At 44.3% G+C, this 27,105-nt stretch overlaps 1 protein-coding gene across 1 annotated transcript in view; it reads right to left on the bottom strand.

The window, feature by feature from the left end:
• Positions 1 to 26,494, bottom strand: part of LOC124555978 (diacylglycerol kinase 1-like) — a 380,703-nt gene extending 354,209 nt beyond the window's left edge. The window contains exons 1-2 of the mRNA XM_047130023.1: positions 26,410 to 26,494; positions 10,825 to 10,938 (exon numbers count right to left, since the gene is read on the bottom strand). Coding sequence (XP_046985979.1) covers positions 10,825 to 10,938; positions 26,410 to 26,494 — 199 coding nt within the window. The remainder of the gene's footprint in view (positions 1 to 10,824; positions 10,939 to 26,409) is intronic.
• Positions 26,495 to 27,105: the final 611 nt, after the last annotated feature.

Below are 27,105 nucleotides of genomic sequence, written 5' to 3'. Positions count from 1 at the left end.
TAATTAACTTAGGAAGGAAATGGGTTCCTTTGAGTTTAAATAATGAAAATTCACGGTCAAAATTACGCAGAGTAGATCTCTTAGAAACGTTTTCTTCATTTATGGTTAAATTTTGTGACTAGATTGAGTCACATACTTCACAACGTACAATAACAGATATCGTCAGAAGTATGATGAACATTATAAGGAGGACTGAAATGCCTAAACAAGTGTTCAGGAATAAGAGTAATTTCTTAACAAAAAAGCACCTTAATATAAAAACAAGAAATAAATTCATCGAGATATTCATTTAGAATTATTTAAGCTGTGGATGTAAAATGTTCACTCTGGGGAAACAAGAAAAAAAATTAGAAGTAATAGAATGTAGATAGGGAGACGAGATACAAAAAATCGATGGCGGAAAGGAAATCTAATGAAAGAACACCAAAAGAAATTAAGGAGAAATACATTTATTAAAGTTGTATAAAGAAGAAAACTTAAATTAATAAGACACCTAATTTACCACATCAGATTCATAAAAAACTGCTTAGAAGGAAAAAACCTGGGAACAAATCAAGACGCAGGCGCAGAACATCCGAATTAGAAATTGTTATCACTGAAATGAACTGCAGCAACTATAACCCAATCCTAAAGATTGCGAATGACAGGGCAAGATGGCTACATAAACAAGTTATTGCTTTTAGTGTCTCATGATGAGGAACTCATAACTACACCGGACAAACAATTAGTTTATTTCCCCCAGGAGACATAACTCTAATGAAGTGTAGCACCGCCCCTAGCCTTGATGCACTATCACTCTTACCTTCCCATTACTGGCTAATCAGGACTTGGGTATGTCATGTGATACATCTGTGTAGGAATAATATATCCTGATCGAGAGGTTCTTCCGTGTCTCATTAAATGATAATTACTTTTCCGTTATTTTGTGAAAAATAAGCCCAGGAAGAAGAAGCAATGACTATTGGCTTCTTGTGCATAGCGTGTGGTCCTTGGATTTTTTTCTGTGGTCATTTATGACTCATCCTGAATCTTTAGCAGAGACAGCGCCAGTAAACGTTATATCCAAACAAAGATAGTTGTTCGCGTCAATTCGATGAAACGGATGGTATACTTTTGTTGCCTGGTTGACAAACATTACAACAAGGACAGAAGCTTAGAAATAAGGATATAATGCGTCGATAGTGTATGTGGAATAATCAGTAGAACGTCGAATAACTAGTAGTGGAAGGATACATGAACAAAAAGTTTAAAAACATCGGAAGTGTTGATTGTGACATACGGAATAGGTCCCCTAATGAAGAGTCATGAACAATACCCAAACAGTGGAAGTGAAATAAGTCCAAAGTTGCCCTTGGGTGGATAGGTTAAGTGAGCATTAGATACGAAATGAATTAAATGCTCTTAAAATTGGAACAACTCAAAAAAATTAGTAATAATAAATTGCAAGATCATACGAACAAAATGGAGGAGAGAAGACTTCCTAAGCTAATACACGAGCACAGACCTAAAGATGAAGAGACGTTGCAAGAACCTGTTAAAGTTACGAGCAACTTAGCTTGCGACATACGTATATTTCAGCGCGACTGTAAGATGCTAAAACGCACGCGCCACCATGTGACTCGAAGCTTTACGCAGCGTTCAGTGTGGCAAATTGTGAATAGATGTGGCTGGCGAGTGGCTGCTGTAACGATTGTACGTTTTTTATACCGTTTTCTGGGTAATGCTGTAATCCATTGACCCTGTGTGATAATTTTAGTTTTGTCTATTATATGAAGAAGTTTGTATACAGTCCGATGTACAACAATAATAGCTTACCATGTATCTACGTCGCATACGGCAGGGCCAAGAAGATATACGTTTAAACTCAGTAGCGCAGGCCTCTCTTCCCGATGCATATGACGTCGAAGCCTGGCAAAAGGACCCAGCTTGAATGAGTTTATTCCACAAGTATCGATTGCGGCCGCTTTGCCTTCCAACTTCAGCACATTTAAGACACTTTTGCGAAAAGTTTCAACGCAATCATTAACGATAATTACATCACTGTACTCATCTTTTCAATGCCTTTCGAAATCCCGTTAAGCAAGCATAACATTCCATTTAAGAAGAACACGTCTTCAGTATCTCGGTTGATACAAGTCTTATGTGTATTCCATGTACAATAAAATTACGAACCCCTTTGCCGAACCCTCGTTTCGGTGTCTTGAGCCGTCAGTAAAATTACTTCTATTCCATTCAGGATGTTTCAGGAGGAATTGTAAATACACCGCGCAACACAATTAAAAGGTCACTTTTTTGAAAGCTAGTAATTAGTTCCCATTGCGCCGCAGAAGTTCGAATTTTTGCAGCCGCGCGGGGTTCGAGTCCTCCCTCGAGCATGTGTGCAAGCCTAGCGACCGATGACCTCAGCAGATTAGTCCCAAAGGAACTTACCACAAATTTCCAAATTTGGCTCAAAAGTTCCTACAATCTTTCTTTGTATGATGCAAAAGCGTGATGTCCTGCGACGTCACCCTGGGGGTTGGCAACGCTTCAAACAACAAGGTCTTGACACATATGAAAAAAGACCAGAGTTCAGAAGTTCATGTCAGGTGCAAAGTGGTTAATGATGACACATGGGCAACAATTTCCGTCGCAATTCCGCCCAACGCCATCGTCGACGTGACACACGACGGAAAGGTTGTCACACCCCGTATTATTCAAATTTTACCCCGTATCTGAATGTCTCTACTATGGAGGTCAGAACCGCGACGCCCACGTGATTTTCTTATAAATGGCTGAAGAAAACTTTTAGATACACTTCCTCTCGGAATACATACGAAAAGGCCACAGGCATTGGCACAAAGGGCGTCAATGAAACTACCCCATCCCTTGGGGCGTTGATTCCCATACATTTCGCTGTCAAAACGACAGTTTTAAGTGCGATGAGCAGGAGGAAGATGTTCTTGGCAAAATTTGACACTGCTGACACCACTGGTTGATTCAACCCTTCTCTGTCCTGGGGGTGAAGACTCGTTGAACATGTTCGCATCCTTTCGGAGCGCAGAGAGATACAATTTTTATTCTAGCGTACAGGGTGGAACCGCCATGAACCGTTACAAACCGTAAGACGAAATTTGAACGTGATCCGAATCAGCGAAGGGTGTTTATGCTTTTTCAGACCTCCTGTTTTGCGCCTTCCTGTGGCGTAATAATGGAGGAGGGTGTAAGTGTACTGTCATATCGCTGGTTTAGTTGAGGAGTATCTTTGCGGACAGCCACGTCTAGAGAGTCGAGCGCGGGGCACGGAACTGTTATGTTGTGTAGTGTGTAGCTCTGTGTGTGAGAAGCATTGTTAGTATGGAAGTTTAAGTGTTGCTACAAGTGCTATTACAGTAAAGTGATAAAATAAGTAAATGATTCAGAGGAAAGAGCGTCAAAAAGTAATTTAAAAATGACCAGTGCTGCTGATAACGGCCGGCCGAAGTGGCCGTGCGGTTAAAGGCGCTGCAGTCTGGAACCGCAAGACCGCTACGGTCGCAGGTTCGAATCCTGCCTCGGGCATGGATGTGTGTGATGTCCTTAGGTTAGTTAGGTTTAACTAGTTCTAAGTTCTAGGGGACTAATGACCTCAGCAGTTGAGTCCCATAGTGCTCAGAGCCATTTTTTGCTGATAACGTATTTGTGTATCCTCTCGCTGCGAGTCGTACCGTACTGTATCAATCATCCGCGCCGTGTTCGGTCTCCCAGAATGAACTGATGTGAATCAGTAGAAATTAGCTACCATGAAAGAGTGCAGTCAAGCGCCAGTGTCTTGTAGCGAGCGTGAGGACGTGCGTTCGATCATCGCGTTTCCGCATTATCAACAAGTAGCCGCGCCGCGACGGTTACGCGCACGCTCGACAAGTGAGAACTGAAAAATTAACTTTACGAACAGTGCCATATCATTATTAGTGTCAAGGAGGACTGGTACCAAATATATGAGTATGCGTGACGAGCGTAAGAACTTTCGTGCGATCATTCGACTTCCGCATCATCAACAATCACCCGCGTCGTGTCGGTTACGCGTACGCTCGTCCGAATGATATTGTCGACTATTAATCATCCATTAATTGGGATAACACTTCTGAATTAGAATGTAAACAGTGCAACCTGCGATTTTCTTTAATCGTTTCAGAATATAGTTGTTCATACCCGACGTCGAACAACCTTGTGTTTTGACGTCGAGTGGCTCCCCAAACCCGCTTGTATAATTCGATAGATAATTTCAGGCAAGCCAGCAGCAGTGCGGAGCGGAACAGTAGGACCGCCGCGGGATTAGCAGGTACGTGCCGTGGACAGGGCGCACGGTCAAGAAAAGCAGAAGTGAAAACAGTTTAAGGCACCCCACCCAATTGTACCCCCGGGCGCGTTACAAGGGGTGGAGGGAGGGGATTGCGTGAATTAAACGGCAAAGGGCTCTTCTGAGAACCCACAGTTCGGTAACATCCTCGGTGTCACCTGTGCACCCTTGTTGAGCATTTGAAAAATGTTTCTGTACAGAGAAAGCCAGCCATCGATTACTAGGTGCCGGTCTGACAGGCAACCATTTCTACATCAATAAGCTGAATGGCGCTATGTGGCTGAACTAGCACTTGCTGGCCGCAGGCGAAATCTACGGAAAGTCGAGGGGTGAAATGAGGATAAGAGGGTGTGTGACGACCTTCTCATCGTATGACATGTCTACGGTGGCGTTGCCAGAATTGTGGTGAAATTTGGTGCCAACCCACTGTACACCTCGCATGAACTTCTGAGTTCTGGCCCTTTTTCGCATGTGTCGACATGTTTGCTGTTTGAAGTATCGGGCAACCAGAGGATGGCGTCGAAGGTCGTCACTCTGCTGCACCATTATAGAGGAAGACTGTAGGCACCGTTGAGCCAAATTTCCAACGTGTGCGTCGCAGTGGGAGACAATTACGAGGTTTCGTAAAAGTGACGCTTTAACTGTGTTGCGCATTATATCGTAGAAAATGGTTGTCTAGACTAATTCGAGTAAAACATTTCACATAACATGTGTTCAGTTTTTATTTGTTGCAGATTATAGAAATAAAATTTCATTTCCCGTTTTGGAACTCAAGTTGCAAAGGGTTTGTTTATCGAAGCCATTTTTGTTTTCAGGTTAAAGTTATTAAGTTGTGCTTGGGTCTACATAACTGAATGTGTCAACTGTCATTTTGATTCGTTGACCAATTTTGCTCTCTCGTTTACGTCTGGCGCCTGTACATTGATGAGCCGAAACATTGTGACCACCTGCTTAATAGGTTGTTTGTCCGCCTTTGGAACGAAACACGCCACTGATTCTGGAAGCTGAGTTTCGGACAAGCGATGCTTTCCAAGTCTCCATTGGTTTGTTTATACGAGGGGGAATCGAAAAGTAAATTACACTAGCTCACCGCGAGAGCACGCTGTGTGTCGTGACCGTGTCCAGTGTATAGTACATGACAATAACTGCTGACACTGCCGATAGGATGGATTTGTGTGGTGTCCCGTCGTGTTGTATGTGCAGAGCGGGCTAGTCTCAATGGTGCGTCAATTGGATGTTCACTTCTAATTGGAGATGCGTGCAACGATCAGATTACTATGGGCTAAACGGCATTGCACGAACATTAATCGCGATATCACTGCAGTGTATGGTGAGCGTGCAATCTCTTACCCACATATTGTAAAGTGGTGTAAGCAATTAGGTAGCTGGCGCGCGGATCTCACTGACGAATATCGCCAAGGCAGGCCCACAACGCCTAGCATCGTTACAAATGTCGACAGTGTGAATGTGATCATTACAGACGATAGGCGGCGCATAACACTGCAAGAAATTGCCAGCATGCTGAACAGTTCGTATGGCAGAGTGTTCTCCAGGGTCCATCAGCATCTTGGATATCGTAAACTGTGTGTACGATGGGTCCCACGGCTGCTCACCGATGTTCACAAGATACAATGTTTTCAGTCGTCACAGGCATTTTTAGAGCGGTGTTCTGTGGAGGCCAACAAGGTTCTGTCGTGAATCATCACAGGGGATCAAAGGTGGGTCCACCACTTCAGCCCGAAGCAAAGAGAACGTCCATGGTATGGGTGCACGCCACATCACCTCAGCAAAATAAGCCCAAAGTCCAATCTTCAGCAGGAAAGGTAATGGCGACACTGTTCTTTGACATGGAGGGTACGGTGCACCTGGAATTTATGCCGAAAGGCACAAAAATCAACTCTGCTTCGCACTGTCAAACGTTGCACCGGTTGCGTAAGGCAGTTAAAGAAAAGCGGCGGGGAAAATTGAGCGCCAGTGTGATTTTGTTGTCATGGACTGTGCGGCTGGTCCCGGCGGAGGTTCGAGTCCTCCCTCGGCCATGGGTGTGTGTGTGTGTGTTTGTCCTTAGGATAATTTAGGTTAAGTAGTGTGTAAGCTTAAGGACTGATGACCTTAGCAGTAAAGTCCCATAAGATTTCACACACATTTGATGTTTTTTTATTTTGTTGAACGAGAACACACACCGTATTTGGCCCGCCAGAAGTCAGAACTTCTGAAACGATTCTAGTGGGAGTTATGGCAACATCCTCCATACAGTCCCGAAGTAGAACCAAGCAGCTATCATGTGTTTGACACGGTGAAAGAGGATCTCGATGGACGAAGATTCCGAAACGATGTGGAGACGAAAGCAACTGTATCCAGGTGGTTACATAGAGCTGGAGGTGATATTTACGCATTACCGTTCAGAGAAATGTTTACAGTCTCTCGAGGGCTATGCGGTTCAAAATGGCTCTGAGCACTATGGGACTTAACATCTATGGTCAACAGTCCCCTAGAACTTAGAACTACTTACACCTAACTAACCTAAGGACATCACACAACACCCAGCCATCACGAGGCAGAGAAAATCCCTGACCCCGCCGGGAATCGAACCCAGGAGGACTATGTGGAAAAGTGAACTTAAATTGTATGTTGTCATAGCCGAGTTGCCATTGCCCAGAATCTACTCTATAGGAATCGACATGGATTCCGGAAACAGCGATCATGTGAGACCCAACTCGCTTTATTTGTTCATGAGGCCCAGAAAATATTAGTTACAGGCTCCCAAGTAGATGTCATTTTCCTTGACTTCCGGAAGGCGTTCGATACAGTTCCGACCGATCGAGGTGGCGTAGTGGTTAGGACACTGGACTCGCATTCGGGAGGACGACGGTTCAATCCCGTTTCCGGCCATCCTGATTTAAGTTTTCCGTGATTTCCCTCAATCGCTTCAGGCAAATGCCGGGATGGATCCTTTGACAGGGCACGGCCGATTTCCTCCCCCATCCTTCCCTAACCCGAGCTTGCGCTCCGTCTCTAATGACCTCGTTGTCGACGGGACGTTAAACACTAAATCTCCTCCTCTACAGTTCCGCACTGTCGTCTAATAAACAAAGTAAAAGCCTACGGAATATCAGACCAGCTGTGTGGCTGGATTGAAGAGTTTTTAACAAACAGAACACAGCATGTTGTTCTCAATGGAGAGACGTCTACAGACGTTAAAGTAGCCTCTGGCGTGCCAAAGGGGAGTGTTATGCGACCATTGCTTTTCACAATGTATATAAATGACCTAGTAGATAGTGTCGGAAGTTCCATGCGGCTTTTCGCGGATGATGCTGTAGTATACAGAGAAGTTGAAGCATTAGAAAATTGCACCGAAATGCAGGAATATCTGCAGCGGATAGGCACTTGGTGCAGGGAGTGGCAACTGACCCTTAACATAGACAAATGTAATGTGTGGTGTCACCGCCAGACACCACACTTGCTAGGTGGTAGCCTTTAAATCGGCCGCGGTCCGTTAGTATACGTTGGACACGCGTGTCGCCACTATCAGTGATTGCAGACCGAGCGCCGCCACACGGCAGGTCTAGAGAGACTTCCTAGCACTCGCCCCAGTTGTACAGCCGACTTTGCTAGCGATGGTTCACTGACAAAATACGCTCTCATTTGCCGAGACGGTAGTTAGCATAGCCTTCAGCTACGTCATTTGCTACGACCTAGCAAGGCGCCATTACCAGTTACTATTGATGCTGTAAAACATGTACCGTCAAGAGCGATGTTCACCATTTATGGATTAAAGTTAAGTATTCCACAGCTACGTCCTTTTTTGCTAGTCTCATTTCCTTGACCTGTTCCAGACCTCACGCCAGCCTGCGTGAGCTAAAACGCGTGCCTTTCGGCTTCCTCTCATAGTGGGTTGGCTCTCTTGCCAATCCACAACATAATGTATTGCGAATACATAGAATGAAGGATCCTTTATTGCATGATTATATGATAACAGAACAAACACTGGTAGCAGTAAAATATCTGGGAGTATGTGTACGGAACCATTTGAAGTGGAATGATCGTATAAAATTAGTTGTTGGTAAGGCGAGTGCCTGGTTGAGATTCATTGAGAGAGTCCTTAGAAAATGAAGTCCATCAACAAAGGAGGTGGCTTACAAAACACTCGTTCGACCTATACTTGACTATTGCTAATCAGTGTGGGATCCGTACCAGGTCGGGTTGACGGAGGAGATAGAGAAGATCCAAAGAAGAGCGGCGCGTTTCGTCACAGGGTTATTTCGTAAGCGTGACAGCGTTACGGAGATGTTTAACAAACTCAAGTGGCAGTCTCTGCAATAGAGGCACTCTGCATCGCGGTGTAGCTTGCTGTCCAGGTTTCGAGACGGTGCGTTTCTGGATGAGGTATCGAATATATTGCTCCCCCCTACTTATACCTCCTGAGGAGATCACGAATGTAAAATTAGAGAGATTCGAGAGCGCACGGAGGCTTGCCGGCAGTCTGTGTACTGACTTGGCAGAAAACCCTAAGAAATTTTGGTCTTATGTCAAAGTGGTAGGTGGATCAAAAGAAAATGTCCAGACACTCTGTGACCAAAATGGTACTGAAACAGAGGATGACAGACTACAGGCCGAAATACTGAATGTCTTTTTCCAAAGCTGTTTCACAGAGGAAGACTGCACTGTAGTTCCTTCTCTAGATTGTCGCACAGATGACAAAATGGTAGATATCGAAATAGACGACAGAGGGATAGAGAAACAATTAAAATCGCTCAAAACAGGAAAGGCCGCTGGACCTGATGGGATACCAGTTCGATTTTACACAGAGTACGCGAACGAACTTGCCCCCCTTCCTGCTGCGGTGTACCGTAGGTCTCTAGAAGAGCATAGCGTTCCAAAGCATTGGAAAAGGGCACAGGTCATCCCCGTTTTCAAGAAGGGACGTCGAACAGATGTGCAGACCTATAGACCGATATCTCTAACGTCGATCAGTTGTAGAATTTTGGAACACGTATTATGTTCGAGTATAATGACTTTTCTGGAGACTAGAAATCTACTCTGTAGGAATCGGCGTGGGTTTCGAAAACGACGATCGTGTGAAACCCAGCTCGCGCTATTCGTCCACGAGACTCAGAGGGCCATAGACGCGGGTTCCCAGGTAGATGCCGTGTTTCTTGACTTACGCGAGGCATTTGATACAGTTTCCCACAGTCGTTTAATGAACAAAGTAAGAGCATATGGACTATCAGACAAATTGTGTGATGGGATTGAAGAGTTCCTAGATAACAGAACGCAGCATGTCATTCTCAATGGAGAGAAGTCTTCCGAAGTAAGAGTGATTTCAGGTATGCCGCAAGGGAGTGTCGTAGGACCGTTGCTGTTCACAATATACATTAATGACGTTGTGGATGACATCGGAAGTTCACTGAGGCTTTTTGCGGATGATGCTGTGGTATATTGAGAGGTTGTACTGAAATGCAGGAGGATCTGCAGCGAATTGACGCATGGTACAGGGAATGGCAATTGAATCTCAATGTAGACAAGTGTAATGTGCTGCGAATACATAGAAAGAAAGATCCCTTATCATTTAGCTACAAAATAGCAGGTCAGCAACTGGAAGCAGTTAATTCCATAAATTATCTGGGAGTACGCATTAGGAGTGATTTAAAATGGAATGATCATATAAAGTTGATCGTCGGTAAATCAGATGCCAGACTGAGATTCATTGGAAGAATCCTAAGGAAATGCAATCCGAAAACAAAGAAAGTAGGTTACAGTACACTTGTTCGCCTACTGCTTGAATACTGCTCAGCAGTGTGGGATCCGTACCAGATAGGGTTGATAGAAGAGATAGAGAAGTTCCAACGGAGAGCAGCGCGCTTCTTTACAGGATCATTTAGTAATCGCGAAAGCGTTACGGAGATGATAGATAAACTCCAGTGGAAGACTCTGCAGGAGAGACGCTCAGTAGCTCGGTACGGGCTTTTGTTAAAGTTTCGAGATCATACTTTCACCGAAGAGTCAAGCAGTATATTGCTCCCTCCTACGTATATCTCGCGAAGAGACCATGAGGATAAAATCAGAGAGATTAAAGCCCACACAGAGGCATACCGACAATCCTCCTTTCCACGAACAATACGAGACTGGAATAGAAGGGAGAACCGATAGAGGTACTCAAGGTACCCTCCACCACACACCGTTAGGTGGCTTGCGGAGTATGGATGTAGATGTAGATGTCGTTCCTCCCGCGAACCATACGCGACTGGAACAGGAAAGGGAGGTAATGACAGTGGCACGTAAAGCGCCCTCCGCCACGCACCGTTGGGTGGCTTGCGGAGTATAAATGTAGATGTAGGTGTAGTTTAATGAATGGCCCTAGCTTGAAAGTACAACTTGGTTTTAGATTTTCTTTCGTAGAAGCTTTTTTGTCTTGAGGGAAATATCGTAGTCTTGCATAGAATATTCTGGAAAGTTGAGAAGCAGGAGTGGTGGACTTTTGACGGAGTTAGAGTGTGCAGGCGTACCTGTGCGGGGCCGCGCGCCGGCGTCTGACGCGCGGGCCTGGCGCTCGCGGTCTGCCAGCCCGAGGCGCTCCGCCAGCCTGCTGGGCGCCAGGCTGCTCGCCGACGCCCACGTGGCTCCCACGTGGCGCACAGACGTGGGCGACGACACCGCTGCCGCCGCCGCCGCCGCCCCCTCCTCCTCCTGCACACAGCACAGCGCCTTCCCCTCACACAACTCTCCCACACACTCTCCGAGCGTGACATTTATTTATTTATTTATGTGAAGAGCGGAAATGTCAAACGTTCTAAGTGCCATTGTTTCAAAGAACGCGTTTTCAGCGATGTTGTGTTCTCGGGTCTCTTTTGCATGTCACTAGACTTCCTTCCAAATGCCAAATCGTGCAGAAAATTGGCCAGACATTCGTTAGTAAAACGATTTAACACTTCGAACGTTTGACATTTCCTTTCTTTACTTATCTATTAGGTTCCATAAACCATTTGAACCAGTGCTACTTAGTCTGGGCACGTGCCTGTACATGGCTTACAATGCTGATCAGAAAAAAAATTCTGTGGCATTAAGAAAATTTATTAAAGAGAATTAAGGAATTAATAATACATGAAAAAAATTATGAGATTCTACGATGAAATGACACATTACAAAGAAAAGTTCTCAAATGCTGCGAGAAACTCCTGTACGGATTAGGAGGAGTGTGCCACGAGGAAACCTATTAACTTACAAGTAAACCTACCCAAGGGATATCCTTCGGTTTTGACCGATTTCGAATATGTTTTAGTATAGGGCAAAATAAGAGACACAAAATTTCTTATACGTGCCCATTCGGCCGTTATGGAGGTGAAATACCCCCATGAAAAAAAAAAAAAAACTGAGTTTAATATTTCTGAATAACTTCAATTAAAAGTTAATGGTTTTTAATGCACGCCACGCGGGATTAGCCGAGCGGTCTTACGCGCTGCAGTCATGGACTGTGCGGCTGGTCCCGGCGGAGGTTCGAGTCCTCCCTCGGGCATGAGTGGGTATGTTTGTCCTTAGTATGATTTACGTTAAATACTGTGTAAGCTTAGGGACTGATGACCTTAGCAGTTAAGTCCCATAAGATTTCACACACATTTGAACACTTTCTTAATTCACGTTACAATGGTGCATCCAGATTCGTCGAAAAGGTCATTTTTTTCGAAATCTCTCACTGCAACTGTTTTGTTTTTCATTTCGACGTTGACGGAAAAGTCGTTTCTTTAAATCCATGACCGCCGCTATTTTGTTTTTCATTTTGACATTTCGCTAATAACAAAACGTGTAGCATCGTTGTTACCAAATTCAATCATGTAACATGAATTGGTGTTCCAAAGACACATTTGTCAGAAATAAGCTAGAAATATCTCTTTGCCTCTGTACGCGTCCCCAGTATGTGTCGGCTTCAATGCCCGTCGACATGCTGGAATAAGTATTCCATACAGAAATATATTCTAGATATATTTTCTCGATATATTGTTCTATATCTGCATTTTCTTTTAATTCTGTGAAATATCAAATATATTGTGTTGTATCTGAGCTTTATTTTAACATTTGGTGTAATTTTTTGTTTCAAGCTGTAACATTTTCAGATTTAATTATTTGAAATTGTTAGTTTAGTATGGCACAAGCTATTTGCGGAAGGACGAATGTCGTTGGCTGATGACGGACGGTCATTATCGAACCCATTATCCGGCAAGTGTAGGCCCTCATTACTGAAGACTGGTGAGTTAAGGTGGCAGCCATCGCCCCAGGACCGGATGGAGCGTCCGAATCGCAACGCACGTGAAGGGCTCTCCGTAGACTTGTGCCATTCTTCGATGAATTTCCGTTCCCTGCATTACTTCCGCTGTAAGAAACACACTACACCTCTTTGTTCTTCTTTTGAAGCGTACATTACACGACAAAGGTTAAACCTTTAATGTACCTTACAATTACATATTGATTTCCCATAGGCCCTGCACGTAGCCGAGCGCTCGCAAGTGTGGCAGACTACACGACTAGTGCGATGTAACACGTTCGTTGCGTAGGCGTATTTCTCGTGGGCCCCGTTTTACTCCCACGTCCCTCTAGCGGCGAGTTTGGGGCATCGGTGCCCTAATACCGCCCACACCTTCTACGCAGGAGTGGGATTAAGATCCATTCAGCGATTTTCATTTTACAGTCTCCGACAAAAATTCTTCGTAAGCAGAATTTTACATATTTTATATGACCTGTTGAGTGAATATTTGAGTATCCAGCGTATGGTTTCTTTCTTCGTAGATACTGCTTAGTTTATAGGAACTATACAGTACTAACAGCCATTACTATGGTTGGTGGCTTTATTCCAAATCATATACAGACCAAGTGGTATACAACAGCGCTTCTAATTCATCCCTGAATGGCGGACGTATGAGTTCCGTAGCACAGTACACGTGTGAGACTGGTTTTTGGTCATGGTCCCCTAATTTACAGCCAAAGACCGAGAATAAAATATCTATTGAACCAACAAGAATGTCCGCCTTTGCGCTGTACGCATCCCTTACCCCATTACAAATACATGAAGTTCTCACGAATCAGACCTCCTTCCTTTATCGAATACCTTAGCTGGTGCAATATATCAAAATTTCCTTCCCCTCAGAGCTCGTTATGTAATGAAATATCATTTTTGAAGATCTGTAAAAACATTTTGTATCTGATAATACCACTATTATTGTCATTATTAGTGTCATTAGTGCTGTTACTGCTACTACTACTACTACTTATTATTATTATTATTATTATTATTATTATTATTATCAGCAGCAGCAGCAGAATAGCCACTATTAACGCTGTTAATTCTTAATCAGTAGGGGAGAGCTGTATGCCTTGCAACACTTCTCAGGTTTCTACCTCTTACCGGCCATATAGTAGAAGTGTCATAGATTTTATTATTCCATTCTGAAATGGTAGCATTCACACTATGTGCTCTGCAGTCCTTTTCTGAAAATTATTCCGGAGAAGTAAGGTTTTTGCAAAAGTGAAATTCTGTGCCAAGATACCGAGGAACAAATATTCTATTTAAATTTGAAATGGCTGAAATCGAGAAAATATTGTCAATACTGTATTTAAAAGTCGGGGTGCTACATTCTTACTCTAGTACACCAATATGTAAGTGAATTCAGATTAACAAGAATTATTATCAAAAACCAGTTACAAGTTGGAAATATTATGAAACAGAAAGTGTTGGCAACTACCACAAACTTCCATTTTCAAGACAGCGATAATTGTTAAGATATTAAAGAAACCCATTTCATTTGCAAGTATCAGGTGTTTCATGGTAGCTGACCTTGTGCTTCAAGGTAAAACATAGTGCGTGACTAATGAAGTATGGCTTAACCATCCACGTGTTATGTAATTAGTTTTAAAAATATACCGAATTTTACATAAAACTCTGTAGCTAAAGAATTAACAATATCCTTAGAACAGTCAATTGCTAATACAGGAATTTTAACATTAGTTTATAAATCAGTGGCACCGCGGCTCATTACATTTCTTGAAACTTTTTGTGTGTCGAACAGTGTAATCTACACTGCCAGACCAAGAAAGTGAACCACCCTCAAGGCAAGGCTGGATGTCAGTGAATGTGACTGCGTACATGTACGTACCATCAATGGGTATGGAAACGATTCGAGTTGCAATTTTGTGTGACAGGCAGAATCGTCACCACAGCACCATTAAAATTGTCCGTGTCTAGTGCTATAACCATGTCTCATACGGTATTTAAGAGACGCGAACAGCGTTACATGTTGAGGAATCACTGTGATGGAAAAAAATGGCTCTGAGCACTATGGGACTTAACATCTATGGCCATCAATCCCCTAGAACGTAGAACTACTTAAACCTAACTAACCTAAGGACATCACACACATCCATGCCCGAGGCAGGATTCGAACCTGCGACCGTAGCAGTCGCGCGGTTCCGGACTGAGCGCCTAGAACCACTAGACCACCGCGCCCGGCACACTGTGAAGGACACGGAGATGACACGTGATCATATGAGGCAGCGTTATCAGTACTGGACAGCGTTTGAAATTTACCTCATTGTGAGCACCGGACAGCGTTTGAAACTGTCCTCATTGTGGGTCTCCATTTGGCCAGCTACCTGAATCGTGCAGTATGCAGATTTGTGATACATTCAGATATGACAGTGGCCAGATATTAGACTGCACGGGAGTGAGATGGCAGAAATACTCATCGTCAAGCTTTTGGTCGATCACAATTGGCCATCAGCAGGGAAGATCGCCGTATTGTGCACCAGGCACAATGTAACGCGCCGCGCGGAGTGGCCGCGCGGTTTGAGGCGCCATGTCATGGATTGCGCGGCCTCTCCCGCCGAGGTTCGAGTCCTCCCTCGTACGTTGGTGTGTGTGTGTTGTTCTTAGCATAATTTAGTTTAAGTAGTGTGTTAGTCTAGGGGCCGATGACCTCAGCAGTTTGGTCCGTTAGGAATCCCCCCCCCCCCCCCCCCCACACACACACACAGCGTAGCGCCATGACACCGGCGCCTGCCATCCGAGTACAGGTAATGGACTCCCTGCAACAATCTGTATTATCCCGTTCCAGTGATCGGAAGTTAGCAGCAGCCGGATTATGGATTACTGTCCATTGTGTAGGCTAACGTTAACACTGCAAGACAAACGGATGGGTTTGAGTGGAATCATGAGTGGTAAGCATTGACTGCTGCCGAACTGCAGTTCTGCACTACCCCACACGACCAACGCTGGCGAGTATGGTGGCACCTGGGGTAGGTCCCATTCTTCATATGTTTTGGAGAGGCACAGCAGTGTTATTCCTGGTGTCATGGCGTGGGGAGCCATTGGATATCACTTCAGGTCACAGCTGGTAGTGATTAAACGAACTTTTATGGCACCGTCTTACATCACGGACATTCTGCATCGTCATGTCTTGGCTCTCGTGCCTTTTTCAACACGACAATGCTCGTCCGCACATGGTTGTGTCTCTATAAACGCTATGCGTGACGTTTAGATACTCCCACGTCAAGCAAGAATGCAAGATGTGTCATCAATAGAACAGGTGTGGGACCAGCTCGGAACTCTATCCCAGCTTCAGTATCCAGCATATCAACGACCAATTACAGCAGCTGTGGGAGAGCAAGCCTCAGGAGACGATAGAGAGACTGTGGTGTGACCGCTAGACACCACACTTGCTAGATGGTAGCCTTTAAATCGGCCGCGGTCCGTTAGTATACGTCGGACCCGCGTGTCGCCACTATCAGTGATTGCAGACCGAGCGCCGCCACACGGCAGGTCTAGAGAGACTTCCTAGCACTCGCCCCAGTTGTACAGCCGACTTTGCTAGCGATGGTTCACTGACAAATTACGCTCTCATTTGCCGAGACGATAGTTAGCATAGCCTTCAGCTACGTCATTTGCTACGACCTAGCAAGGCGCCATTATCATTTGCTATTAATCTTGTGATGCATGTACCGTCAGACCGATGTGCACCAATTATGGATTAAAGTTAAGTATTCCCGAAGCTACGTACTTATTTTACTAGACTCAACTCCTTTAACTGTTCCAGACTCTCACGCCAGCCTGCGTGAGCTTAACGCGTGCCTTTCGGCTTCACCTCATAGTGGCTTGGCTGTCTTGCCAAGTCACAACAGAGACGTTATGATACTCTTCCCAAGCGAATCACTGCATGCATGCCAGAGGGATTGCAGCGTCACACTGATAAGTGGGCTCCATACTGCTAAATTCTTTGTAAATTTCACTAGATTTTTTTAATCACTTGAATGACATCACTTGCTCTCTCACATTATATTTCATGTCGTTAACCCCTGCGCTTCTGGGTGCTACACCTTTTTAATACTATGTTTGGCAGGTAAGTGTTAAGCGGGTAGCCTCTCCATACAGGCGCCTCCCACTGCCGACGCAAACTAGGCTATTTTTACGGCCTGCATGAGGTAAACATCAGTAGTCGGTTCGCTAGCCTCTCTTAATTGAACACAACTATCCTGGTTCATCAAGTCGTTTGTACTCCACCTACCTCCTTTACCAAAGATTGTATACGCGATACTCTGGCTATGTTATCTGTGTTACGTGTAGTACACATAGTGGAAAACCTCCATTTACTTTGTGAAATTCAAGATATCGGAATTAGATTCCTAGCATATTATAACAGTCATAAAACTAAACTCCGCCCGAACAGATCATGAAGACCCAACGGTACCAACCGGCCGCCGTGTTATCCTCAGACCACAGGCATCTCTGGATGCAGATATGGAGGGGCACGTGGTCAGCTCACCGCTTGTCAGGACATATGTCAGTTTATGCGACCGGAGCCGCTGCTTCTCAATCAAGTAGCTCCTCAGTTTGCCTCACAAGGGCTGAGTATACCCCGCTTGCCAAAGCGCTCGTCATGCCGAATGGTCACCCATCCAAGTGCTAGCCCAGCCTGACAGCGCTTAGCTTCGGTGATCTGACGGAAACCGGTGTTACCACAGAGGCAAGGCCGTTGGCTTATAATAGTCATAGGGGGTAAGTAATTTTTTTGCGTGGGTAATACTCTCAACGCTTGTATACTCCGAGATATGAATGCAAGTATGCTTTTTGATAGAACTAAGAAAGTTTTAACAACATTAGGACGCTGTTAAAACACTTGTGACGTTTCAAGGTGTGGCAGGGGGCGAAAGACATTCCGGAGGGCTGAACGGAAAGCCTCTCCAGTTTGTCTGACGAACCGGTTTCAGGCTCTGTCTCAGGCTGATACTGATCTTCGGCCTGACATGGCTGCTTGTCCTGTTCCAGAGGTTGCCCCTCAGTCTGCAAGATCCGGGCAGTCGCAGAGGGTGGGCTTACTGGTAGTTGGGAGCTCCAACGTCAGGCGCGTAATGGGGCCCCTTAGGGAAATGGCAGCAAGAGAGGGGAAGAAAACCAATGTGCACTCCGTGTGCATACCGGGGGGAGTCATTCCAGATGTGGAAAGGGTCCTTCCGGATGCCATGAAGGGTACAGGGTGCACCCATCTGCAGGTGGTCGCTCATGTCGGCACCAATGATGTGTGTCGCTATGGATCGGAGGAAATCCTCTCTGGCTTCCGGCGGCTATCTGATTTGGTGAAGACTGCCAGTCTCGCTAGCGGGATGAAAGCAGAGCTCACCATCTGCAGCATCGTCGACAGGACTGACTGCGGACCTTTGGTACAGAGCCGAGTGGAGGGTCTGAATCAGAGGCTGAGACGGTTCTGCGACCGTGTGGGCTGCAGATTCCTTGACTTGCGCCATAGGGTGGTGGGGTTTCGGGTTCCGCTGGATAGGTCAGGAGTCCACTACACGCAACAAGCGGCTACACGGGTAGCAGGGGTTGTGTGGCGTGGGCTGGGCGGTTTTTTAGGTTAGATGGCCTTGGGCAAGTACAGAAAGGGCAACAGCCTCAACGGGTGCGGGGCAAAGTCAGGACATGCGGGGACCAAGCAGCAATCGGTATTGTAATTGTCAACTGTCGAAGCTGCGTTGGTAAAGTACCGGAACTTCAAGCGCTGATAGAAAGCACCGAAGCTGAAATCGTTATAGGTACAGAAAGCTGGCTTAAGCCAGAGATAAATTCTGCCGAAATTTTTACAAAGGTACACACGGTGTTTAGAAAGGATAGATTGCATGCAACCGGTGGTGGAGTGTTCATCGCTGTTAGTAGTAGTTTATCCTGTAGTGAAGTAGAAGTGGATAGTTCCTGTGAATTATTATGGGTGGAGGTTACACTAAACAACCGAACTAGGTTAATAATTGGCTCCTTTTACCGACCTCCCGACTCAGCAGCATTAGTGGCAGAACAACTGAGAGAAAATTTGGAATACATTTCACATAAATTTTCTCAGCATGTTATAGTCTTAGGTGGAGATTTCAATTTACCAGATATAGACTGGGACACTCAGATGTTTAGGACGGGTGGTAGGGACAGAGCATCGAGTGACATTATACTGAGTGCACTATCCGAAAATTACCTCGAGCAATTAAACAGAGAACCGACTCGTGGAGATAACATCTTGGACCTACTGATAACAAACAGACCCGAACTTTTCGAATCTGTATGTACAGAACAGGGAATCAGTGATCATAAGGCCGTTGCAGCATCCCTGAATATGGAAGTTAATAGGAATATAAAAAAAGGGAGGAAGGTTTATCTGTTTAGCAAGAGTAATAGAAGGCAGATTTCAGACTACCTAACAGATCAAAACGAAAATTTCTGTTCCGACACTGACAATGTTGAGTGTTTATGGAAAAAGTTCAAGGCAATCGTAAAATGCGTTTTAGACAGGTACGTGCCGAGTAAATCTGTGAGGGACGGGAAAAACCCACCGTGGTACAACAACAAAGTTAGCAAACTACTGCGAAAGCAAAGAGAGCTCCACTCCAAGTTTAAACGCAGCCAAAACCTCTCAGACAAACTGAAGCTAAACGATGTCAAAGTTAGCGTAAGGAGGGCTATGCGTGAAGCGTTCATTGAATTCGAAAGTAAAATTCTATGTACCGACTTGACAGAAAATCCTAGGAAGTTCTGGTCTTACGTTAAATCAGTAAGTGGCTCGAAACAGCATATCCAGACACTACGGGATGATGATGGCATTGAAACAGAGGATGACACGCGTAAAGCTGAAATACTAAACACCTTTTTCCAAAGCTGTTTCACAGAGGAAGACCGCACTGCAGTTCCTTCTCTAAATCCTCGCACAAACGAAAAAATGGCTGACATCGAAATAAGTGTCCAAGGAATAGAAAAGCAACTGGAATCACTCAATAGAGGAAAGTCCACTGGACCTGACGGGATACCAATTCGATTCTACACAGAGTACGCGAAAGAACTTGCCCCCCTTCTAACAGCCGTGTACCGCAAGTCTCTAGAGGAACGGAGGGTTCCAAATGATTGGAAAAGAGCACAGATAGTCCCAGTCTTCAAGAAGGGTCGTCGAGCAGATGCGCAAAACTATAGACCTATATCTCTTACGTCGATCTCTTGTAGAATTTTAGAACATGTTTTTTGCTCGCGTATCATGTCATTTCTGGAAACCCAGAATCTACTATGTAGGAATCAACATGGATTCCGGAAACAGCGATCGTGTGAGACCCAACTCGCCTTATTTGTTCATGAGACCCAGAAAATATTAGATACAGGCTCCCAGGTAGATGCTATTTTTCTTGACTTCCGGAAGGCGTTCGATACAGTTCCGCACTGTCGCCTGATAAACAAAGTAAGAGCCTACGGAATATCAGGCCAGCTGTGTGGCTGGATTGAAGAGTTTTTAGCAAACAGAACACAGCATGTTGTTATCAATGGAGAGACGTCTACAGACGTTAAAGTAACCTCTGGCGTCCCACAGGGGAGTGTTATGGGACCATTGCTTTTCACAATATATATAAATGACTTAGTAGATAGTGTCGGAAGTTCCATGCGGCTTTTCGCGGATGATGCTGTAGTATACAGAGAAGTTGCTGCATTAGAAAATTGCAGCGAAATACAGGAAGATCTGCAGCGGATAGGCACTTGGTGCAGGGAGTGGCAACTGACCCTTAACATAGACAAATGTAATGTATTGCGAATACATAGAAAGAAGGATCCTTTATTGTATGATTATATGATAGCGGAACAAACACTGGTAGCAGTTACTTCTGTAAAATATCTGGGAGTATGCGTACGGAACGATTTGAAGTGGAATGATCATATAAAACTAATTGTTGGTAAGGCGGGTACCAGGTTGAGATTCATTGGGAGAGTGCTTAGAAAGTGTAGTCCATCAACAAGGGAGGTGGCTTACAAGACACTCGTTCGACCTATACTTGAGTATTGCTCATCAGTGTGGGATCCGTACCAGGTCGGGTTGACGGAGGAGATAGAGAAGATCCAAAGAAGAGCGGCGCGTTTCGTCACTGGGTTATTTGGTAACCGTGATAGCGTTACGGAGATGTTTAATAAACTCAAGTGGCAGACTCTGCAAGAGAGGCGCTCTGCATCGCGGTGTAGCTTGCTCGCCAGGTTTCGAGAGGGTGCGTTTCTGGATGAGGTATCGAATATATTGCTTCCCCCTACTTATACTTCCCGAGGAGATCACGAATGTAAAATTAGAGAGATTAGAGCGCGCACGGAGGCTTTCAGACAGTCGTTCTTCCCGCGAACCATACGCGACTGGAACAGGAAAGGGAGGTAATGACAGTGGCACGTAAAGTGCCCTCCGCCACACACCGTTGGGTGGCTTGCGGAGTATCAATGTAGATGTAGATGTAGAACATAACACTCGCCAGTTAAAATTTTCGCAAAAATATCCCAGAGAAACTACATTTTATTTTATTAGCATAGGCCTATTTTGTTGCTCCACATAATTTTGCATACACAGTGCACTGCAGTAGCAGTGATGTCACTTGTCTGAGCGTTGTCAGGTGCAATCACAATGGAACCTTACAGCAGTGAAGTGTGTGCAGACACACATTTCATGTATACAGTGCTGTTGGCAGTGCATCAGAAGGTGCAAGTTTGTACCACGTAAAATACCAGAAAGTCGTACATTTACGAGAATCCATCAGCATCTCTGTCAGGGAAGTCACACGTGTTGTAGGGAATCAGAAAGGCCTGCCCACATTAGAACCCAAGTGTAGAATATGGCTTTGGAGACTGTGAAACTCTCAATGAGAAGAAGAGCAGAACTATCCCCTGTACTAAGCCACACTACTGTACCTAGAGTATTGCACTGCATTTCACTGTAACCGTATCATCTCCAATGAGTTCAGCGTATCAGTTACGGGAACTACGATCCTACAGTGAGATTCTTGAGTGAGTTTATATCAGTGGATGCAACAACAAGCTGCAATCAAACATCAGCTTTTAAATACTAGTCTATTTACCATAGTAGTGTGGTTCACACGAGAAGATATTTTTACTCATTGTAATACACATTTATGGACTGATATAAACCCATAGAGTGTTCATCAGTCACCACTTTGCTACCTGGCAGCTTTTTCCAAAAACCGTATGGAACTTCTTTATTAATCAAATGTACATATCCGACCAAAAACAATGTTCAAATGTGTGTGAAATCTTATGGGACTTAACAGCTAAGGTCATCAGTCCCTAAGCTTACACACTACTTAACTTAAATTATCCTAAGGACAAACACACACACACCCATCCCCGAGGGAGGACTCGAACCTCCGCCGGGACCAGCCGCACAGTCCATGACTGTAGCGCCTTACACCGCTCGGGCATATCCGACCAATAAATGAAGTCAATTCTCTAACGCTGCATGAGAACTGCAACCAACAACAACAACTGCTAACAACTGCATTTTTAGTTGTTTCTGTATCTCTTTTGCTTTTATTACAGTGATGGTTCAAATGTCTCTGAGCCTTACTTTGTCCACCTCGTGCTTAAGTTTTGCAGAATAATACAGACACGATCCCGTCACATTAATGTGACTACCGCCAACATTGGACGTCAACGTGCAATAATCACTCACATACGATAGGTGGCAGTACTAGCGATGGAGGATATGTGAAGTGTGTCGGTGGCACGCGACCAAACAGTGCAATCGTTGTCGTAATTCGTAAACGAAGCAATTTATCTGACGTCCGAAAGGGCATGATCATCGGCTTATGGGGGGCCAAGGATGGAAGCATATCCGAAACTGCTAAGTTTTCGAACTGTTCGCATTCCTCCGTGTATAGAGTATACCGTGTATGGCATAAAGGTGTCATCCAAACCCGGCACCGAGAAAACTGTGGTGCAAAAAAATGGTTCAAATGGCTCTGAGCACTATGGGACTTAACATCTAAGGCCATCAGTCCCCTAGAACTTAGAACTACTTAAACCTAACTAACCTAAGGACATCACACACATCCATGCCCGAGGCAGGATTCGAACCTGCGACCGTAGTGGTCGCGCGATTCCAGACTGAAGCGCCTAGAACCGCTCGGTCACATCGGCCAGCCTGGTACAGTGAACAAGTCTTGTTATTACGGCAGCTTTGCGGCTTTTAGCTGGCTGGTGAAAGGGAAGATTCAGTAGAGGGAACGGCACTAGTTGTAAAGGTATTTTCTGCTGATAGCCAATCTCCGAGCAGGTAGAGTGCAGAAGAGTACAGTCTACCAGCCGAGCCCAACAGAAGCATGGAGTGAGGATGGCTTGCATGCCATAAAACGTCATTGGTTCCAAGCAAAAAAAGGATTTTTAGCAGAAATAAAATTTGAAAGACAGGAGAGAAGACAATCCTATGAGGTGTGGGAGCAGCCATTAAGCCAAGACAAGGCTATCTTGAATTTTTATTCAAAATGTAGTAAGGGGTTCTGTGGTTGCTCATAGTAATTATTTTGGTAGCGGGGAAGAGTTCCCACGCATATATACAGGGATATATTCGCACTGACCATAACCTGAAATTTGTTACATAGTGGGGGAGATGATCTGCCTTCTTCCTCCTGCTAATGGAGAACCATAACTCACTGGTTAATCCTCTGAGCCCCAACAATTTAAAAAAAATAATTTTAATATTTTTCACAAAATTGACCTTTATTTTCACAGTAAGCAATGAATACAAAAAGAAATAGGCAAAAAGTAGACAATTAATTATTTTAAGGAGATGGTTCCACTTTCGAAACACTGGGAGATAACGTTCTCAACTACTCATGATTTCATGTGATATATCTGAAAGAAATTTCGCACTTTTCCTTTACACATGCCACTTCTCGAAACTTCCATGAATCCATAACGCCTAAAACAAATTATAGTCCGAAATACAAAGCAAAAATGGGCCTAAATTTTAATAAATTTCTGTCTGAAGTACATACTGCCCAGTTGTTTCATATGAAAACCACTTTGAAATGTGCAGCAGAAGACTGCAGACGATTAGATATATAGATCGAATAACTAATGAGGAAGTACTGAGACGAATTAGAGAGGAAAAGAAATTCATGGCACAACTTTACTAAAAAAAGACACATACTCGTATTGATAGGACAAATACTGAGGTATCAAGGAGTTGTCAGTTTGATAATGGAGCGAAGCGTATTGGGTAAAAACTGCAGAGGGAGACCAACGCATGAATACAGTAAGCAAGCTCAAATGGATGTATCTTGAAGTAGCTATGCAGAAATAAAGATACTAGCACAGGACAGACAAGCACGGAGAGCTGCATCAAAGCTGTCCTCATCGTCACCACCACCACCACCACCACCACCACCACCACCACCACCACCTAGCATCACCACCATTATCACGAACAAAAACAGCACTAACAGAGAAAAAAAAACCTGCGACAGCACTATCTTCCCTTATCAACTATTCGTAGAAAGAAGAAGATATTTCCTCTTAGCTTGTCTATTCTGAGCAGTAGCAGTGAGTGCTCCGGAGGTAAGCCAGGCATGGAAATTCTGAGGCCTCGGCAAGCGGCGAGCTCCACTGATCCCCCGAAGGAGCGACCGGTCACGCGCACTGGAAGCTGTTAATGCCGCTGGCCACCACCCAGCTCTCAGCAAGCTGCTGCACAAATCACTCGGTTTGATGCGGCTTAAGCTATTTGTCTGTTAGTTTTCGTGCTGCATCTGATGAATTATTTCTTCACCATAACTTCAGCGCTACGGTAGAAATGCGCGCTCCATGTTTGGTGGTCTGGCGCTTTCTACATCCAATGGAGTCTTTTAACGCCGGTGCAAACGATCCACACTTACGTATTACACTTTTTTCCTTTCGCTGTTGTAGCGTGAATGATACATAAAAGGGTGCTAAAGGATTGAAAATCTTCCGTGTTTTTGTTAACCACCATGCTATTTACCTCAAGTAGTTTATATGCAGCCACGAAGTCATTGTCGATGGATTCGTTGTATAACTTGTTCTCACTACTTTTGTCGCGTTAACGCTCCATAAAAAATCCTTATTGCAGAAAAAATCATTGCCTTCTTCAGGAATGTGGAACGGGAAAACACAGATAGAACTAGGCCCCATATCGTATTTTTTATGTATTATTTTACTTCAGTGTAATATGTGATGCTAACGTGCAATAAAACCTTATTTTACTGATTAAAGCACTGGCAGATTTATGCAAAATGATTTTGCAAACCATTGTCTCAGCAGCATCAAATCGGCGTCATCGGTTATGCAACGCAAGCCATTTTACGGTGCGTGGCTAGTGGTAATTTTGGTATGGCTATATTTTTCCCCCTTCCCTGTTACTTTCGCGAACGGTGCGTGGGAAGAATAATTGTCGGTGAACCCCCGCATTAGCCTCATTTCTCGGATGTTCTTGTAGTCATTTCGCGAAACGTATGTGGGAGGAAGTAATATGTTGCCCGACTCTTCTCGGAACGTTCTCTGTCGGAATTTCTACAGTAAATCTCTCCGTGACGCACAACGTCTCTCTTCCAGCGCTTGCAGCTGGAGTTTATTGAGCATGTCTGTAGTACTCTCGAGCCGGCTGAACGACCCCGTGACGAAACGCACAACACTTTATTCGACCTTGTCTCTCCCTTCTATGGACTCAGCCTGATAGGATCCCACAGTGATGAGCAATACTCAAGAATTCGTAACAAGCGTTTTGTAAGCCACTTATTTTGTAGATGAATTACATTTGCTGAAAATCCTTCCACTGAATCTCAGCCTGACGCCTACTTTTCCTACAACTTGTTTTATGTAGTAATTCCACTTGACGTCGCTACGAATGGTTACTCCTAATTATTTTACCGTAGTTACTTTTTCTGATTTGTCACCAACACTGTAATCATACAGTAACGGATTTTTTCGGTTATACATGCGCACTGCGTTACATTTCTTTATGATCAGGATCGACTGCCTGCACCAGCACCAATAATCTATCCTCTGCACGTTTCCTCGTAATTCTATATAGTTTTATGGCTATGCTGTCTTCTTATAGACGACCACATCTTATGCGAAGTTCGTCAAGGGGCTTCTGACATTATCCATTAGATCATTTATACTACTTCCATATTTTATCTGCCTGTCATTAGGTAATCAAGAAATACGTAAGGAACTAAACATACTAAAACAAATAGCGGTAGCAAAAGGGTACACAAAAAGCTTTGTCACACATCCCTACAAAAAATATAGGAAAATGAGTAATACAAAGACTCAGGACCACAAAATACAGTAAACAGCTAGAAGAAATTAGTGCGGATGACACATTCTCAGCAGTCAGAGAAGCAATTAAATAACACAACCGTTAGATGCGGTTTTCAAATAATTGCTCTAAAAGTACAGCTTAGACAAAAGAAAGATGAAAAACGTAATAAATATTTGAATTCAGGCGTATATAGAACACAGTGCAGTGATTGTGAGAAGTGTTATCTTTGACAGACGGGCAGGAATTTTAACATTAGGTTCAAGGAACACACACATCCACTTGACTGCCCACAAGCACACCGTAACTAACGTAGACTACAATATTGTACACAGCGCCCAAGGGACGTCGGCTGAATCTTTTGGGAGCAATAGAGATTTTTGGAAATAGGAAATACCACCCTTTTAAATTTCTTAATCAACAGAATGGGCCTGCAGCCAACACCTACTACTCGTTGTATGACAGGCTGTTGTAGGTCTTATGTACTGGTGTAGCTCTGTTTCCCCCCTGGCCATGTGTTGCCCAGGTTTCCTTGTTTTGGATTCAGCGAGCCTGCTGCGCCCACAGCCATTTTATCGTGTTTTGATACACAGCTTTCAGTTCGCGTACTTGTGCACTGAATACGTCACACACAAACGCTAGGAACTCACTTTTACAATTTTAAACGACATTTCATTATGATACCTTGTTTAAGCTTTAGATCTTTAATTAACTATATTTCTGATTCTATCCAGTTGCATTATGTCTTGGCTCTGCTCCGCCCGCGATTCCTCAGTCTCGGTCTTGATATGATCGCTGTGTCAGGAACTTTTTTTTATCTTTTGGCATGCTACTGTCAATTAACTTTATTGTACTACACATTCACAGACACTTATTTGCAGCTACGTTTTCTAATTTATACTAATATTTGTTAAGGTTCTAGCCCTTTCTTATAGTGCATGTTAATGTACCTGATTTAGTTTTCTGTAGAATGCATAAAATCGTATTTCTGACTGTATCGCACCGTTGCAAACCGCCTTCGGCCAACGCACTAGCGGTCACGCATACTCAGCTGTTTGCACGGCAGTTACAAGCGCAGTACGCCAGCGACGAATAGACATTACAGGACATGATTTTATCCTGTGTGACGATGCCGTTTATGGCTACATATTTTATTTGCTTACTCTGTTAACTTCAGGAAGA

Source organism: Schistocerca americana, chromosome X (genome assembly GCF_021461395.2).
Source record: "Schistocerca americana isolate TAMUIC-IGC-003095 chromosome X, iqSchAmer2.1, whole genome shotgun sequence".
In the NCBI taxonomy this organism is placed as follows: domain Eukaryota; kingdom Metazoa; phylum Arthropoda; class Insecta; order Orthoptera; family Acrididae; genus Schistocerca; species Schistocerca americana.
Note: the sequence above shows the minus strand (reverse complement) of the source record. Positions and strands in the feature narration are given on the sequence as shown.